At 41.4% G+C, this 17,267-nt stretch overlaps 1 protein-coding gene across 4 annotated transcripts in view; it reads left to right on the forward strand.

Moving 5' to 3' along the window:
• The window catches only part of EBF1 (EBF transcription factor 1), a 390,606-nt gene that overhangs the window by 341,746 nt on the left and 31,593 nt on the right, over positions 1-17,267 (forward strand). For all 4 annotated transcript variants that reach the window (XM_070414505.1, XM_070414506.1, XM_070414507.1 and 1 more), the window contains one exon: positions 11,969-12,057. In XM_070414505.1, the coding sequence (XP_070270606.1) occupies positions 11,969-12,057 (89 nt within the window). The remainder of the gene's footprint in view (positions 1-11,968; positions 12,058-17,267) is intronic.

Below are 17,267 nucleotides of genomic sequence, written 5' to 3' on the forward strand. Positions count from 1 at the left end.
TAGATCTGATGATTATGCCTCTCCTATGACATGGAAAACCTTAAAAAGCTCCTTGTTGCCAACAAGATAGGGTTCTTATCAAGGCACCTAAGGCCAATACTGTCACTCATGGTTACTCTTCAACACTCTACACTCAATAAGCTATGCTCTCCCCAAACTGGAATATCCAACATTATTTGAACACATCATGCCCTTTTATGTCTGTGCCTTCGCTCATGCTGCTTGCTCCTTTGGCCTGAAATGCTTTCCCCACCCTTTTCAGGAGAACAATCCTATTTATCCTCACATGTCCAGCTGAAATATGACCTCTTTGGTAAATGTTTCCCTAACTCTACTATAAAGAATTATCTTTTCCTTCTTCTGTGAAGTATACTATCAGGACATCAGTAATGCTGCTATTTGTATCTTTTTGATTAGCTTACAGGCCTGTCTCCCCACTGGATTATGCACTTCTCAAGGGTATATCACAGGAGAGTTTTTTCAAATGGAATCATCTCCAGCTGGGGATGCACAGGAATCTAGACCTGTGTTGTACTTCTTTTTCTTTTTTCATCTTCTTAAGGACACAGCCTTGTATACAGCAAGCATCCACTTTTATTGAATTAAACAATGTAAAGAAGTAACCCCATATTAACTAGGTGTCTCCTTTCTATTTTTCTTCCCATTTTATATTGTTTTAACAAAATTATATTGCTTTATATTGTTTTAACAAAATGTGTATTGTTTTAAAACAATTGTGTCCTATTACAAATAGTTCTCTATTTCAAGGTAATATGTGAGACCCAGAAGTGGTGGAATTCTTTGAACAGTAGTTTCAAATTAGTGTAAGTGGGGGAGGAAAGGCTGAGCCCCAAAGACAAATGAAATATACTTGGTGTTCTCCTAGAATCCTAAATGCTCCTATTGAATTTATCACAGTGTTTTAGAATTCTGCTTATGGCTTTCTGCTCCTCTAGACTCTGGAGTTCCTTGAAAGTAGGGACTATACAATATGTATAATCAATCCTGTATGCCCCACATCAGCCCCTAGCTCTAATACATGGCAGGTATTGTTAATAATAACAACTGCCTGTTGAGTATTTATTGTATGCTCAGCACTGTAAAAATAGTACCCCATCATATCTGCTTTACAGAGAAGGAGGAATTAAAGAATGTGACTTTTCAAAAGGCACATAGCTGATAGTATTGTAGCCTACATGCAAACCGGGCTGTTCTTACTCTAAAAGGGTTAGAACAAAGGGAAGAAGAGTGTCTGTTAGAGAAAAATGAAGTCAAATTAGGAACTGGAGTAGGAGAACTAGGTTTTCATGGCCCGTAAATTAAGGCCAAATTGCAGATAGAGGAGTATATGAGGATCGAGAAAAGCATTAGAAAAGTTGTGTAAGCCGGAATTATTAGAAACCTACTCTGGAGGCTTCTTGATTGTCCTAACTTGGTTTTTCTAGCAAAGAGGTTAAGAGCAGGCATACTGCCTACGTTGAATCTTTGGCCTTTTACTCATTAGCTCTGTGGATTTAGGCAAGATACTTAACTCCTCTCAGTCGCACTTTTCCTTCTCTGAATAATGGGAATGTCAGTAGTATTTCCTTTTAGGGTTGTGATAAAGGTTAGATGGGTTAATCCATGTAAAGTTCTTTGCACATAGTCAGTTGTTAGGAAGTGCTAGCTGCTGCTGTTATAATAATTATTAATAGAAGGAAAGGCACAATGAATAAATACAATGGATCCTGTAGCATCTTAGCACTTAACTAATTCTATGCCTCTGAGTGGACCCATGTTCCCTAAATTTACAGACCAAGGTGTCCCTGCCAACCTACAGTGGAGCCATTAGATGTTTTAAATTCGAGGGAAACGAGTGATACTTTAAGTCTGTCAGATACCACAAGACTACTAGGTTAAACTAGTTCCTAGCTCCACACTAGATTTCACTGTATACTGATGCTGTCATAGCTTAGCAAAGCTGAAATTTCAGCTGTTACTGCTATCAAAAGGAAGTATCTTGTGAAAACCAATGCAGTATAACAGAAAAGAGGGTGGCGATGTTCAATCTTATTCCAAGGTTTGGGAAGTTGGGCAGTGCCCAACAGGAGTGCACATTCCATTAGTAAGTTGTTTTTATTTTAGAATGAAATAAAAATTTTATATATATATATTCCAATTCCAAGGTGTTTGGAACATATGTAATTAGCAAAACAGAACCTCTTGGTATATTTCTTTTAGCTTAGAGGCACTGCTAATAGATGGCTGAGATGCTCAAGGCACTGTGGACAGAGAAAGTTTGAGAAGCCCTGGAGTAGACAATGAATTAAATTATAATCAACATGTGTGTTAAAGCTAAAAGGAGAGGGTCCCACACTCTAATGTTCAGGTGGAGGAGGCTTTCTGGCTGAGTCTAAGGTTAATGATACATAGCGATAATAATCGCTTAGGGTCAATACTGAAGAAGGCTGACTTCATTTATTTTATATCAAGATGCTATTTAGGTTGGAGTTCAGGCTGATAAAAATGCCGAGGCTTATCTGCAAGCCATTGTAGCTCTCTCCACCGCCTACTTGTTATAAGTTCTCCTTGGCTCCACTAACATATTACTAAATAATCACTTCATCCCCCAATTATCTGCAAGTTATAAGCACTTTACTGTCTTATTAGTAGAATTAATAATGGGTTATTTGGAGTCCCTTTTGTTTATCTTTTCTTGGAAGTTGTCCCTCCTCCCCACCTGATGGTCTGTGGAGCTGCTGTATATAACTTCATTATCCAACTCTTCTGAAACTGGTCCACTGGCTTCGACAGCATGACTCTGAACAGTGGGAGAAGTGTTTCAAGGTGTCTCATAAACTGTGATATTAACAATCACAAGTAGGACCTCAGCCCAGAACTCTGCGCCTGGTTAGCACGAGGCTTGGAGCAGGGTTTCTTCGCTTCCGAGCCCGACTCGGCGCCGTTCCCCGCTGAGAGCCGTGAGTTGCTGGGTAGCTTGCTCCAGGAGAGTAATAAGTATTGTTGTTTAGCAATTGTGTTGTTGAAATTCAGCTCCACTATGTCTGACAGTATTTATCTAAAATACTTTCCCTGGTGCGTGTTCAAGTTCCAGTAAACCGTGTCTTATTGTGCGACCTTTTCATTTTCCAGTGAAAAGGGATCAGCTCGTCAGATAAAAGCTACAAGCCGAGTACAGGAAAAATGCGTGCTCAGAAAATCCAAGCATGATTGAAAACAAGATGTGTTAAATCAATGCGGTTTATCGCCTGCCTATTCCCGGCAATTGCTGTTCTAAGCTCATTCTGAACACACACGGGATGATAAAAGTACGGTGTCAAGCACTCGCTGGGGTGGGAACACAAGAAAACATGTTTATCAGACAGGCTGGGTGATTTTACCCCCTTGACAACAGTTATTGTCAAAAACTCTTTGGGTAGAAATCTGAAGAACAATTATAGAAGGAATATTACTCTTGTTATAGCAGAAGATATGCCAGTAGGGAAGAAAATTATGGATTTATCCTTACACGTTAAGAAAGAAAAAACAGAGTGTGGAGGTTGTTAATATTCAAACACCATCATCCATTACACAGCAAAAGTCATCCTCTTCTTGTTCAAATATGATCCAAAATTTTAATTTTTTAATTTTTATTTTTGTTAATCCTCACCCGAGGATATTTTTCCATTGATTTTTAGGGAGAGTGGGAGAGAGAGGGAAAGCCAGAGATAAACATCGATGTGAGAGAAATACATTGGTTGCCTCCTGCAGGAGCCGGGCCTAGGGTCCAGGCCAGGAGGAGCCTGCAACTGAAGTATGTGCCCTTGACCGGAATTGAACCTGGGACCCTTTGGTCCGCAGGCTGATGCTCTATCCACTGAGCCAAACTGGCTAGGGTGGATCCAAATTTTTTTAAACAATCCAAAATGTAAAAGATTGAAAGCAAAAAAAGAGAAGACCTCATAAAGACCTTCAAGCTTCAGTTTGCATGAGGGATTTAATTTTAATTTTAAATTTGCATCAGATTTGGAAATCTAAATTAAGGCTCCTGGAAGGCCATACCATTCAGAGCACATCATACTCAGTAACAGGGGCCACTTTCTCATCCACTTGATTACAGTTAGAGAGCAGTAACTTTTCCCTAATTATGGTACCTCCCCCGATTCCCGTTTTAGATGGAATGGGACCCTCCAGGGCAAGGAAGGGGTCTCTTTACCAAGAGGTGCTCTCTGTCTGCCCATGACTTCTCAACAAGAATCTTTTAGAAAATACCAACTGGGTGTGGCATGAAATAAGTTGATTTAATGTATATCGAGAGCATTTTGTGCCTCTCTTTCCCGGAAGACTAATCAACTTTTGAGAGTTCAACTTAGACCTAGGAGAACTTGATGAGACAGCAAACACAGTTTCTCCATCATTTGTGGGGCAAGTTCAAAATAGCAAAATGGCCTCCCCAAAAGGTTTTGTTAGTTGACATGCCGAGCTTTAAGTAAAGAAATCAGGCCAAGCGACCTGTATGGAGTCAGGAGTCTGGGAACAGAATTCCTCCTCGTGCTGGATTTCTGTTTCGCAGCTATTTAGTAAAAAGGGAGCAGTTTAATCAATTTGGTAGCAGGTCTTATCAATATGCTGCAAATGGAGATTCATCAATATATTTTTTAAATGTAGTCATCTTGGAATAGTAAATAAAACACATCTGTTCTGATTTATGCAGCCAGACCTTTCTGAGCCTCAGTTTCTCACCTTCCAACTATAGATACTAATTTTTGACATTCATATTAAGAGAATATTGAAGGAATCAATGAGAAAGTGTCTAATAGAGCACTTTGCTATCCCTGGGAAAAGGGTCTTAGATGACCTCATAGTGTGTTGAAAATGACAACTCTAGAAGTAGTCATTCATAACATCCATTAAAAATCTTCTGAGGTCCTTATAACTTAGAGACTTGAGTTCAGGTTACAGAAATCTTAAAAACTAGTACTCTTTCATCAATGAAAAATTTTTTGGGAAAATACAAATCCCTTTAACATAGGATTTGTTACATAAATTATGGCCATCCATATAATACAATATGCTACAACCATTAAAAAGAATGAGGTGGATATAAATATGTATATAATCCAGATATAAAACAGTATTGTGAAAATGTCTGCAAATATTCATACTAATCTAAGTAGAGATTATATATGAGTGGGGCTATTAGGGGGCTCTTTCCCCTTTTTCGTGTCTCTTTTGTATTTTATATGCTAAAATGTATTTCTTTTAAATTTAGAAAAGCAGTAAAGCTATTTCCATTTTGAAAAAACAAAAGAAAGTCCCTCTTAATTCTTCCTTCCTGCTCTTGATTGCTTTTGCTCCTGGAAGAGTTATTCATTTCCAAGCATTCGCAAGCTCTTTGCCTTCCAAGTGACAGTCCTTGGGGTCTAGCATTTCTTTCTCCAAATGTCTCCCCAGTTTGTCCTCTCAGGCTCTCATCCACTTCCCAGATCCCTCTCTCTCTTTTCATTCTTTACTTTTCCTGCTCTGGCTCCACGCATTGTCAGGAGGACGCAGCCACACAAGCCAACTGCTTGTACCTTCGGCCGAGAGAGGTATTCCTTCCTTCGCTTGAATTTTGAATCTCATAGTTGTTGCCGCACATCAAGGGTTTTGAAGACGACTACAAATCCGAAGTCAGAGCAAGTTCAAAGCCAGTTTGGAAATGTTCCTTTGGCTCCTACATCGGTAAATTCTGCCCACGTTGGCTCCATCCTGACGCCCTTCTGCTTCCCTTACAGCTTTCTGGGAGCCTCTTCCCAAAGCTCTCCTGGGTCGTGCCGCTCCTGAGGCAGGGCGCCAGGCTGGAAAAGCATGTCCCACCGAAAACTGGGGCTTCATTCACAAGGGATCTGGTTTAGGTTTCTTAGGGAGTGCATCCCCTCCAGGGGAGAGACGACGCTGAGAACTGTTCCTGCCCTAAACCTCTAGGCAATGACATGTTCAAATGGCTGGAATGTAGCCGATCTCTTCAGGAACCAGATTTCTGGCTCTTGTTTAGGTTTCTGGTTGGTGTTTTTTTCGGTGTCTATATTATAGTCAGTCTTCAAGACAGGTTCAGGAAGATAACTTGCTGTTTTATTGTTTACCTCTGGTTGTTAATTTAGTGATAGGGGGGAGGGAGGGAATGGGGCCATTATGGAACAAAAAAGCTCAGCCTAACTCGTATGCAATAACTCTCATGCCCAGAAAGGATCTGCCTTGAAGGGGACCACTCTATTGTTAACCCCTCCTGTGCAAATAGAGAGAAGCCAGTCAGCAGGGAAGGTTGGGGACCCAGGTGCTGGTTTTATCATTGCCTCTGCTCTGAGGTTTTATTTATTATTTGGCATAGAGTCTTAGATATTTGCTTGGGCATTAAATGGCAATAGAATATAAATATGACCTTCCTAATAATATCTGCATTTCTTTTTATTTCCAGTCAAAATGACATCATGTCACACAACCATTAAAAAAAGGAAATTAAACCCCCAGAAATATGTTTAAACACAGCAGTGAGCCGCTGAGCTATAAAAGCAGGGAAATCTCTGACGCTGGACCAGCACCCTCAACCCCCCCCCCCCCCCCCCCCCCCGCCCCCTTGTGCTGGGAACTCAGCCCTAACCCGCCTCCCATTGTTTCCAGGAATAAGTGGTCAAGAAGTTAGGCAGAACAGAGCAGGAGTTTCTCCAAACCTCCGACAAGAGACAAATCAGCTTTCATAGCTGAGAATGTATCCGTCTTGACAACGTGATTTTATTTTGCAAATAAATCCCCTTAAAGAGAATGTTCTTTATTTGATGTGTTTGTGAAGTGGATTTGAAAAAAAAAAAAGATTCAAGGCATGAAAAGGCCCCAATCCGCACATATATATAGTTAGGATTTGCTCATTATCAGTTGTGAATGGATTTGGTAATCTTGTCATTAGCGTTAGTGCATAAAGCCTAGACACAGGATTGTGAATTTTATTTGCCTAGAGCGTGTCATGCTGTGTGAACGCTTAGACACTGTGAATAGTAGTTTTGTGGGACCAGGGCTGTTCTGGTTTGACCAGGACCTCGGGGAAGCTCGGAGAAGGGCTCTGTGTAGACTGGTTCTGCATAGTTACTGGCTTCCTTTCAGGGAGTCTGAGATGGTGAGACTGGGAAGGAACCCAAAGCCATTTATAAGCAGTCCCAACACATGGCCAGGTGAAGTGGTTTGATTCCTTTTTCTTTCTTTCTTTCTTTCTTTTTTTTTTTTTTACCATGTCATTAACTTTTACTTTTTGAAAACAAATGACTTCGATGAAGCTGAAATGCCAGCCCCATGCATATATCCAGTGCTTCCAACGAATATCGGGTCCCAATATCATGTCATAGCTGTGAGTGGGAGGACCCTTCTGTAATCTCCACTGAGGTATCTGCCCTGAAAACTCGCTCTCCGGTGTAGAGACAGTTGATCTTTCTTTCATGCGTTGATAGGGAGAGATACTGTAGCCTATGTACACAGCTCCATGAGGTCCTCCTCAGCTTATTCAGTTAATTCCTCTCTTCCTCTAACTTTGAACGGGTCAGTGGAAGACATGGGGGTAGGGGAGGTGGAGGAGGGTCAAGGAGGGAAAATGGTGATGGAAGGAGACTTGGCTTGGGGTGGTGAACACACACTACCATGTACAGATGATATGTTGTAAAAAACACACACAAACTAAACCAAACCAAAAAAAAAAACACAGATGTCTGTGACTCCCCAATAGCCTGATCACTCTTTAAATCCACGTGTCACTGTGAAGTGTGGCCCTAGTGGAGGCTATGCCAGATCCAGAAGCGGAGGTGGGAACCCCCTGTCAGACCCTCAGGGAGGCAGGAGAATGGATTCTGGATGGGGAGGGCAACCTCCTTGAGAGCTGGTGCTGCATCCCAGCTCTGCCATCAAACTTGTTCGCCTGTCTTTTTTTTATTTTTTTGTCAGATTAAATATACCTCTTGGAACGTTTACTTCTAAGGGCATATGGTATTGTGACACAAAACAGTCCATTCCTACAAATGCCGTCTGAACACTTGGTAGGCACCAGACATGATGATTGAATCCGTAGAAAACTTATTACCTTGCAGAATTTTTTAAATGCCCACCTTGGTCCCATTTTATTCTGATCATTTAAAAATGGAGGTCTTTCTTGTTTGGGATTAGGGAATTTTTCTAAACCTCTGAAACCTCCCTTATTCTGTTACTATCCCTTCCTGGTTTAGGGTGATACCCTCTCAAATGCTATTCAGGGAGTGTGGCCTCCGTGTTGTGAAGCAGGACCGCATACACTGCCCTGAGCATTGCATTCCTTTTGCAATTCACAGCTTCATCCATGTGTTGTTGGGTTGTTGTTTTTTTAACCTAAAATGCTCATGCTTCTTTATTTGAGGTTAATTATGCCAGATTAAGTTTTTTTTTCTTTCTCTACTGGATTCTCAGATTTGCCCCAAGTTTTAGGGGAAAAAAATTGACTAGCCCCCTTTCTGCTGGTGTCCCCTGAGCCCTGTGCTTGAATACAATGAGGTCACTTTGTTGAAGGATTAACTTTATATTACATTCTTGCAGGGTAGATGTATGTCCCTAAGGTACAACTACCCCCACGGATGAAATAAATATACCATTCTTTATGATTCCTCCCCGTTACCTTCTCTGTTGATTTTCAGAGAGTTTATGAATAGTCACATATTTATACAACTGGCCAAAAGTATACTACTTATTTTTCTTATGGTCTGTAATAACCTATGCAAGGTTATTAAAGGGTCTACAGACCCCTTTTAAGGCATAGTTTCTTATGTCATTACTTTATACAAGCAGGTCAAATTCCATCTCGGCAATAATCTCTTGCTCTTAACCTTTTTCTTTGATTATAAAAGTAATATATGTTCATTGTGGAAAATGTAGAGAATGCACAGCAGAAAGAGAAGAGAAGCATTTTAAGACCCTCTTTTGGGCGGTTTATACACAGACCACAGACGCATTTTCTTCATTCTCTGTATGTTTGTTTTTTAAAAAAGGAACCTTTTAGACATATGCTTCTATAAGCTGCCTTTTAGCCTAGCCATATATTATGCCAGTAAATATTTCCCCCACTTATCGCATTGCTTTTGAGAACTGCATCATATTCCAGAGACATTGAATCTGTTTTTCTGGTGTTTTCTTTGTGTGTGTGTGTGTGTGTGTGTGTGTGTGTTTTGTTTTGTTTTAAAAATCTTTATCAGATGTTTGCTCTCACTCAGTAATTGGTTTAAATTTTTTCTCTAGTCAGTGCAATCAGAGAAATCATCAGACATCTTTGCATTTAAGACAAGCTTTGTCTTGCATATCTGTAGTGTTATCTTTGTGCTCGGCACCGGGACAATTGCACTGTAAGGTTCAATTCCTAAATTGAGGGCGGATTAACATATTTAAAGATATGAGCACAGAGCAAGTCATAAAGGCATGAGAAATAAAAGCCTTTGTCTTACCGGCTGAAACATCTCCTCCAACATAGTATACTTCCATAGAATAGATGCTTACTTTTCTTTGAATAATGAGTTTAATATATCTAATTCAATTACTCTTTGTGTCAGCCGAATGACTTCTCCTCAGCTCTTTAGCTATTTGTTCTGATATTTGAATTGGTTCTTTTAATTGCAGATATTAAGTGTCCGTCTTTCTGCTGTGTGTTGGCCATATGGCCAGAGAAGCCAGAGAAACACAGCCGGACTCCCCTCCCACATGTCAGGCAGTCATTCAATTAGCAACCACAGTTCCTTGACACAGTAGGAATTAATTCATTTTTCAGACAACTGAAGGGGTGGGTCAACACTGCTAATTTTATTGTTGGTTTGGTCTGAAAAATAAAACCAAAAATTGGAATGTTCAGGATGCTAAATTATGTCTTCAGATATTAAAATGATGCACTTAATTGTCTAAAGCTCTTTTTATGGTCAAACTTCTTTGCTAGTAATTAGCATGATGGGTCGGGGAGGGATGTGATCTATAACTTAAACCTAGGTGCTCATTCCTGTCGTACTCATGCATTTCTTGATTAAATCCCATGTATTTTATGAGTAACAGCTTCCCTGCATAAAGAGCCCTATGGCTTTTTCTCTACAAGTCTAATTTGAAAAAAAAAAAAGAAGAGGAAGAAGAAATTCTTCTCAAGGGTTTAGAAAGTAATCATAAAAAATGAGAGGAATAATAAATATTGTGCCTTAACTCATATGCTAGCATAGAGAGAGAGACGTGGTACACCTGGGTGTAATTTCAGTTAATTTCCACAAGAGACAGGTTGAAAGTTTACTGTTTGGAAGGGGAGGGAGGCATAGCTAAATCTCATATTTGCAAAAATGATTACATTATCTGAAATGAAAATGCTACTCTATTAACAAACTTCAATAAGCATTGCATTTGGGAAAAAAAATATTTTAAATAAAAAGTTACCTGAGTTCACTTTAACTTAAAATATACAAGTGAGGAAAAAGTACTTACTCTGATTTATGTGTCTTTTGGAGGTGTAATTATTGGCTTTTTACTCACCTATGGAAAACAATGTGCTTTTGTAAATGGATTTCTGGCCACTTTATGCAGCCTTTTTTTTCCCCGTATTTTTTTTTTTTTTTTTTTTTTTTTGTTACATAAAAAGTAAGCACTGTCAATCAAGGAATTTTAAGGTTTATTTCCTCTTTAGAAATGATTGATAGCCTTTTAGATTTACCAGTTGACAAGTTAAAGGGTTCTATTGGTATAATTATGTACTAAATTCACAGTCTTTCAATTTAAATGTCCTTTTAAAACCACAAGATTATCATACCTGTATTTTGAAAAGTGGGCCAGTCAGTTTGGGTTGGTATACAAATTGCTTCCATTAGCCTTGGGACCTATTTGAATTTAATACAGTTTTTTAAAGTTAGTAGTAGTATGAATCTTACTTTTAAAATTTAGGTTAATGGAAATTCATTTTAAGTAAAGCATGTGGCAACTTGTTTTTTAATGTATAGCTAAACCGCAGAAGTGCAAAGACTGTCTTTTTATTCAGTATGGGCGAAACTATGTGGTTGAATATTTGGGTTACACAAAAAAGGAGAAGAAGGAAAGGACCTCCCCACCCGCCCTTTACTTAGAAGATCTGAGGGCTACGGGTAGAGGATGGAGCTGCCATCTCTCCCTTGTCCCAAGAAAAAGGCTGAAGATATTTCACATCCTGGGGAGGAAATTTCAGAGTTCACTTTGTATTGTGTTTAATTTCAGGGTGCATTGAAGAGGGTGTAGTCAATATGAGCACAGCAAGGCCCATTGTCTCCAGATATTGTTACAGTTTTGCTCTTCAGTCTATTAAACCATCATGGAGACCTGGCTGCTCTAAGCCAGAGGTCGCAGAGGCTGGCTTTTTCCTAAGATAATATTGATGTTGGTGAATAGTCTGGTATTGTAGATGGGAGGGTGTAGTATCAAGGTCATTGCAATGCCTTGCTCTTTGCCCCTCCCTGCACTCTTGCAGGCTTCATTGCCACAGAAGGCACTGAGACACTGGGTCAGCTGAGGTCCACTAGAGATTTTGCAATGAAGCAAGTACTTTGAACTCTCCTGCTTTTTAGAATCTGTAGACATCCTAGGACAGGCCCTTGAGCATTTTGACCTCAGCTTCTGACTAAAATGAACCCTAAAACTTCACATTCAATACCATTTGACTTTCTATTTTCAATAATGTAAGGAATATGAAATTTGGCCGGAGGAACAGAGTTCTTCCCTATGCTACGAAGGGGTCTTTTGAGGGAGTCCCTCCCGACCATGGTCAATAGCAGAAGTAGATGATGGTAATGTTCAGTAGAGGAAACATTCATCTAGTCATTTCATAATCTAATTCAAAGGTTATCAATGAAGCTTTAGACTTCCTGGTTATTTCTGGTCATTTTCACATCATCAGTGTTGCAAATCATGTTCTTGTTCCTGAAATGGTTCTAATTGTGTGACTTCTTCGTTGTAGCGCTCAACGAACCCACTATCGATTATGGTTTCCAGAGGTTACAGAAGGTCATTCCCCGGCACCCTGGAGATCCTGAGCGTTTGCCAAAGGTCAGTACTCTCATTCTTTGAGTTATGGTCTCTGGAAACTTGGACTTGGGTGATTGGCAGGAAACTTTGCCATTGATAAAAATCAGTTCGTAGATAAGCAACTCAGTATTTTTTTGGCTTTGTGTGTTCGGTGCTATAGGTAAGTAAGCACGTACGTGCCAGGTAATACAGTACTTCTTTTTACATATGCTATGTCATTTCTTTCTCTCAAAACCCTCTGAGATTGGTCCTGCTACCACCTCCATTTTTGGGAAGAAAATGATCAAGCTAAGAGAGGTTAAATCGTTTGCCCAAGGTCACAAAGTATGTAAATTGCTAAACTGAGGTTCAAATCAATACTATCTGGGTCCAAAGTTCAAGTTGTTGTTAATCACTTCATCACTCCAGCTCTCAAGAGGAAAAAGAACACTGCTTTCCTACCTGTATGGAAATTCATACTCATCCCTGTCGAGGGGAGAACAAAGGAAAACATATTGGTAGATCTTGCAATTAGACAAATAAGACAGGACCTCTTTCCTCTAGAGGCATTCCACCTAACTGGGAGATAAGGTGAGAAATTAAACAAGAATTCAAGGCAGAGTAACACATGGCATACAGCAATACGTCATTAATCCCCAGTGTTGAAAAAAGAAAATTCACATTTACTGACTCCTGTTCTGAACCTGTTGTCTGTGTTGGGAATAGCCCCATCTCTGTACCCAAGGAACTCGGAACCTGTGTGGGAGACATCACTCTATCCAACACCATACGTGACAGGAAGAACAGGTGCGTTTAACAAAAGTGCAGCCAAAGTTCTCTGAAGACTCAGAGGAGAGAACAGTTAAATGCTAAGGAAGTTTGAAGGACAGAATGAATTGAGCTACCATTCACTGTTTACTGACAGCAAAATGGAATCTCATTCACGGCACCAGTGAAAACTATTATAAATTAAATGAGCAGATGAGAGGTCTTCTCTTTGCTACAGTACGTCTACAGATAGGTCTGTTTCTCCTCATAAAGCACTTAGAAAAATGAAGTTGGCATCATTCCTAGCTCAGTTAACCTCTTTGGGAGAGCCGTTCATCATCAAATTCTACCTGTGCACCTGCTGCCTGGGGAGGCAGAGCCACCTGTCTGAACAGGCCTGGTCCAGGAGAAAGCGGCCCAGGAACGGATGTGCAACTCGAGGGGCCAGGAGGGTGGAGAAGGGGGCGCTGCTTCCCAGAGAGAGGAAGAACTGGGACAGGCAAATGCATCTGTCCTCCACCTAGACCGCAGAAAAAGAACCACACAACCTCAGCCTCAACCCTCGGCTTCCTAGAGCAGCCTTCTTCCACCGAGTGCTATTGGGAAAAGCTTCTTGAAAGCATTTCACCTGAGGAAGACGTCCGAGGATGTGTCAGTCTGTCCATATCCTTGTCTTTGAAAGTGACCGCCCTCTTACACACATCATTCCCTTTCACCTTGACTCATTCTTGGTGAGCAATTAAATAATCTAATGATAACAGTGGATGACAGTCCACTTTCATAGCATAGGTGTGCAGCAGAAAGATTTGCCTTCAGGTTCCTCTGTCTAGCAAGAACCTAACTCCCATGCATTTCCTGAGGGGCAATAATTGGAAATTTTATTGGTAATTTTATAGCACGATGATATAAATAATGTTTATCTACCCAAAGGTCAGTGCTTTAGGTGTCTCTGCAGTAGAAAGAAGGCATGGGTGCAATACCAGATTCTTCCCATTTGGGGATCATCTTCACTTTACTTTTGACGTTGGATGGCAGAGTCTGCGGAAGGGACTGGAAGGGCAGATCGGGGTGGGGGTGGGGTGGAACTTTAAGTGAGGGCAATGACTATGCAATCTGGGTCAAAATTCTTTTATTTTAAAAAAATTTAAAACAAAATTCTTTAACTCTCTGAGCCTCAATTCACTTCTTGGTCAAATAGAGATAATATTTCCTACTTTTGGGGGTTGCCACTTTAATCACTTGCTTTGCACTCGACAAAAGGTAACTATGCTTATTTGCCAGTGAGTTAGAGTGGGACCCTTGCTTCTCAAAACTCTTCCCTCCAATCTCGGCAGAGCGGGAAATCCCAGTCCTGGTGAGCAGCTGGGTCTGTGATGTATCTTCTGTGCCTCAGTTTCTTCATCTATAAAATAGGAATATAATGGTGCCGACTTCATGGGGCTCACATAAGGATAAAAAGAGGTAATCCTGTGGGTGCCCTTGGCACCATATCTGGCTGGCTATCGCCACTCTCTAAGTATTTATTGAAAAATAGAGAAAATGAATTTGGTTTCATCTGGATGAGGCAGTCATTTTCTTATCTAGAAAGACGGCAAGTAGGAATACAGGATTGAGTTTTGTGTGCTTACTTTTAAAAACATTTTTTTTTCCGGCCGAATATCACGTTCAGAAATGTTGAACAAATAGCCCAGGCACGTGTCCCTTCGTCCCCAGTGGCCTGATGGTGAAACTCCCAGCCCCTTTTCCTGGGATTGGGACGAGTAATCAAGGACACAATGGGCTTGTGTGTTAAGGAAGCACTCTGCAGCTTGCATCTACCACTTGCCCGTGCGAGGACTCTGGCAGGAGCCCACCCCAGGAAGCTCTCTGTGTGACTCAGAGCAGAGTGGCTGTCCTCTTGGCTCTGAGCCTTAAGGTGGAGTGAGAGTTCAAGAGCAGGGTCAGGAAGTGGCGGATGGAGCCAGCACGAGGTATTCCTGTGCGCTGGGGAGGCTTATCCTTTTGCTGTCCATTGTTCGGGGGATCAAAACGGGCTCCGCCTTTCTTAGAGTCATGGTCAGTGTTTGTCAAACCGGAGTGTTTCAGTGAGCCGCGGACCACACACCTCACAAAACAAATGGCACTTTATTAAACCCATGTGTTTGTGAATAGACAAAGCTAGATTCATACAACCACCCACATATTCTGTCAAATGAAACTGCTCCCAAGACCAAGCAGACAGCGTTCCATAATAATATGCCTTTGTATGGTGGCGTGTGCTTTTTCAAAGAACTTATACATGCTTTGTTTTATGGGAGCCCCTCTCGTGAGAGAAGTCAGCGACACAGACATCCCTCCCATTTCTCAAACGAGAGCGCGGGGGCCAGCCGATCCTTCTCTGTGAATTATTTCGTCTCTGAAAGTCTCCATTGGTGATAGTTGCTGGACACACATTTTTAAAATACTACGATTATGCTAACCCCAGATGTTTTCTGGTTTCCTTTTCCATGTGCTCGTGGGGAAGGGCGGGCAAAGGTTTTTTTAAATCGCAGCGTTCTGTTCTGTTTCACACAGACTTGCCTTCCTCCCAGATCCTGGCAGGAGGGAGAGAGCATGTGACCAAGTTTGGGGTGAAGGTTGACTTTTCTTACAAGGTCGAGGTGAGGGGGAAGGGGACTGTGGTCAGTCAGAAGCTCTGAGGTGCCGAAAGGCATGATGCAACCCAGAAACATTGAGCAAGGAGCTCTCTCTGTTCTAAAGGCCAGAGGTGTCTCTGTCCCCTTTCAAATTGCTGGTTGTCTTCTGAGTGGTCTGCGAGCATTAGTGCAAAGGCAGTGAGTGACAGGAGACTCCAGTTAGCGGGGGATCCCAGGGAGTAGGTAACATTTAATTGATGCCTACTGTGTGCAAAGCACGGCTTTGTCAAGGTTGTTGATGGGCAGAGAGGTCAAGAGAGAGGGCTCTCAGGCCAGAGAGATGTGAGCTTTGAAAGCCAGATCCACTTGATTCAACCTTCCTGGGCTAGGTTCTCTCCCTAAATCAGCTGCCCGCAGTGTTGCTGTTGGGCGTTAATGAGATAATTCATGCAGAGAGATCTCTCTGGCATTTAACAAGACTTCAGAAAATGGAGGCTACACATGTCTGCGAGGTGGGTGCTCTCCATATCATAGTAACCAGAGCCCCTAGGGGGCCAGTGACTCCTACAAAGTCTCAGCCAGCAGCTAGAGAACAGGTTCGAGCCCAGGTCTTCAGGCTCATTATTGCCACTGCATAGAGTTCCTGCTTCCCCCTCAGATCTGGAAACCAAGGTAATTCGGCCTTGAGTCGATTCTCTTCCCTCTCCTGTCCCTCACCTACACCTCACCCCCATCCTACTCCAGCTCCCACCAGCTTTCTCCCACTTCCCCACCCAGAGGGGTTGGCCTGGGGACCTCCAGGGGGCCAACATGTTTTTTCTCCAAGAGCCAGTCCCTCTTTTGGAGAAAATGAAGCAGTTTGAGAAAAGTAACAAAGGCGGCATTTGTGTATTTTGCTTTATGGAGCTGAAAATATCTGGTAAATTGATCCAGTGGGAGTAATAAATACACATTACTTTATCTTGTTCTTCATGTGCTATACCCCTGAGCCCTGATAGAACAACACCACTTAATAGACTTAAAAAAGAGTAATTACACTCACTGGTTGTGTGATTTTTCAGCCCTTCCAGCCCTGCCTGACCTTCTAATTTAGCTCACCGTGTCTAACTAACGCATTTATATTCATCTTTTATGAAGCATGTATGTTCAAGATTGACTTCAGAGCCTTTTTCAAGCTGTCCGCCCAGGTCTCCAATCTGGTTAGCAGTGAGGAGGAGGAGCTATCTGTCTCTATACATGCGCTTGTATAGGTAACGTGTGTACCCGGCTACTCACAGCATTTTTTATCCTTTATGAAACATAATAAAAAGTATTTATTACATTTTTACTTTAAAGCTTTTATACATTCCAGCATTATTTACAGCTAAACATGCAGGCAAAAGATGTGAGTGTTTTAAAAATGATTACTGTTAATGTTTCCGCTTGTCAGAAGTGCTTAAATTCTCTTGCACTTTGTCTCAAAACTTAGTACTGTTGCCTTTTAAGAACAACACGTTTCAAAGATCTTGCAAGTCAGATTTGCAAACACTGCTGACAGTTCGTGATGAATGATATTGCAAAATCTGCAAGATGTTTGTCATTTCGCACAGCCGAAATATTAAGGAACAGATTAAGAAATGCGAAACGCCCCATGGAAATCAACCATCCCAAACAAAACCCCAAACAAACCTCAGCCAAACCTGGAGCCCAGAGAGCGCACACACCAGAGTGGGTCCCTCAGCCAGGCTTCTCTCCCAACTTCCCACTCAGCCGGGGGAGCCCGATTGTTCTCAGTGCAGTTTCTCTCACCATATGGTCTCCTCATTACCATACACTAAGGGTCCATATGGGAAACTTGTGAAATGAACTGTATTCATTTTAACTGCCAGA

Source organism: Myotis yumanensis, unplaced genomic scaffold (genome assembly GCF_028538775.1).
Source record: "Myotis yumanensis isolate MYYU_CA2020_CCGP unplaced genomic scaffold, mMyoYum1.0.hap1 SCAF_5, whole genome shotgun sequence".
In the NCBI taxonomy this organism is placed as follows: Eukaryota; Metazoa; Chordata; class Mammalia; order Chiroptera; family Vespertilionidae; genus Myotis; species Myotis yumanensis.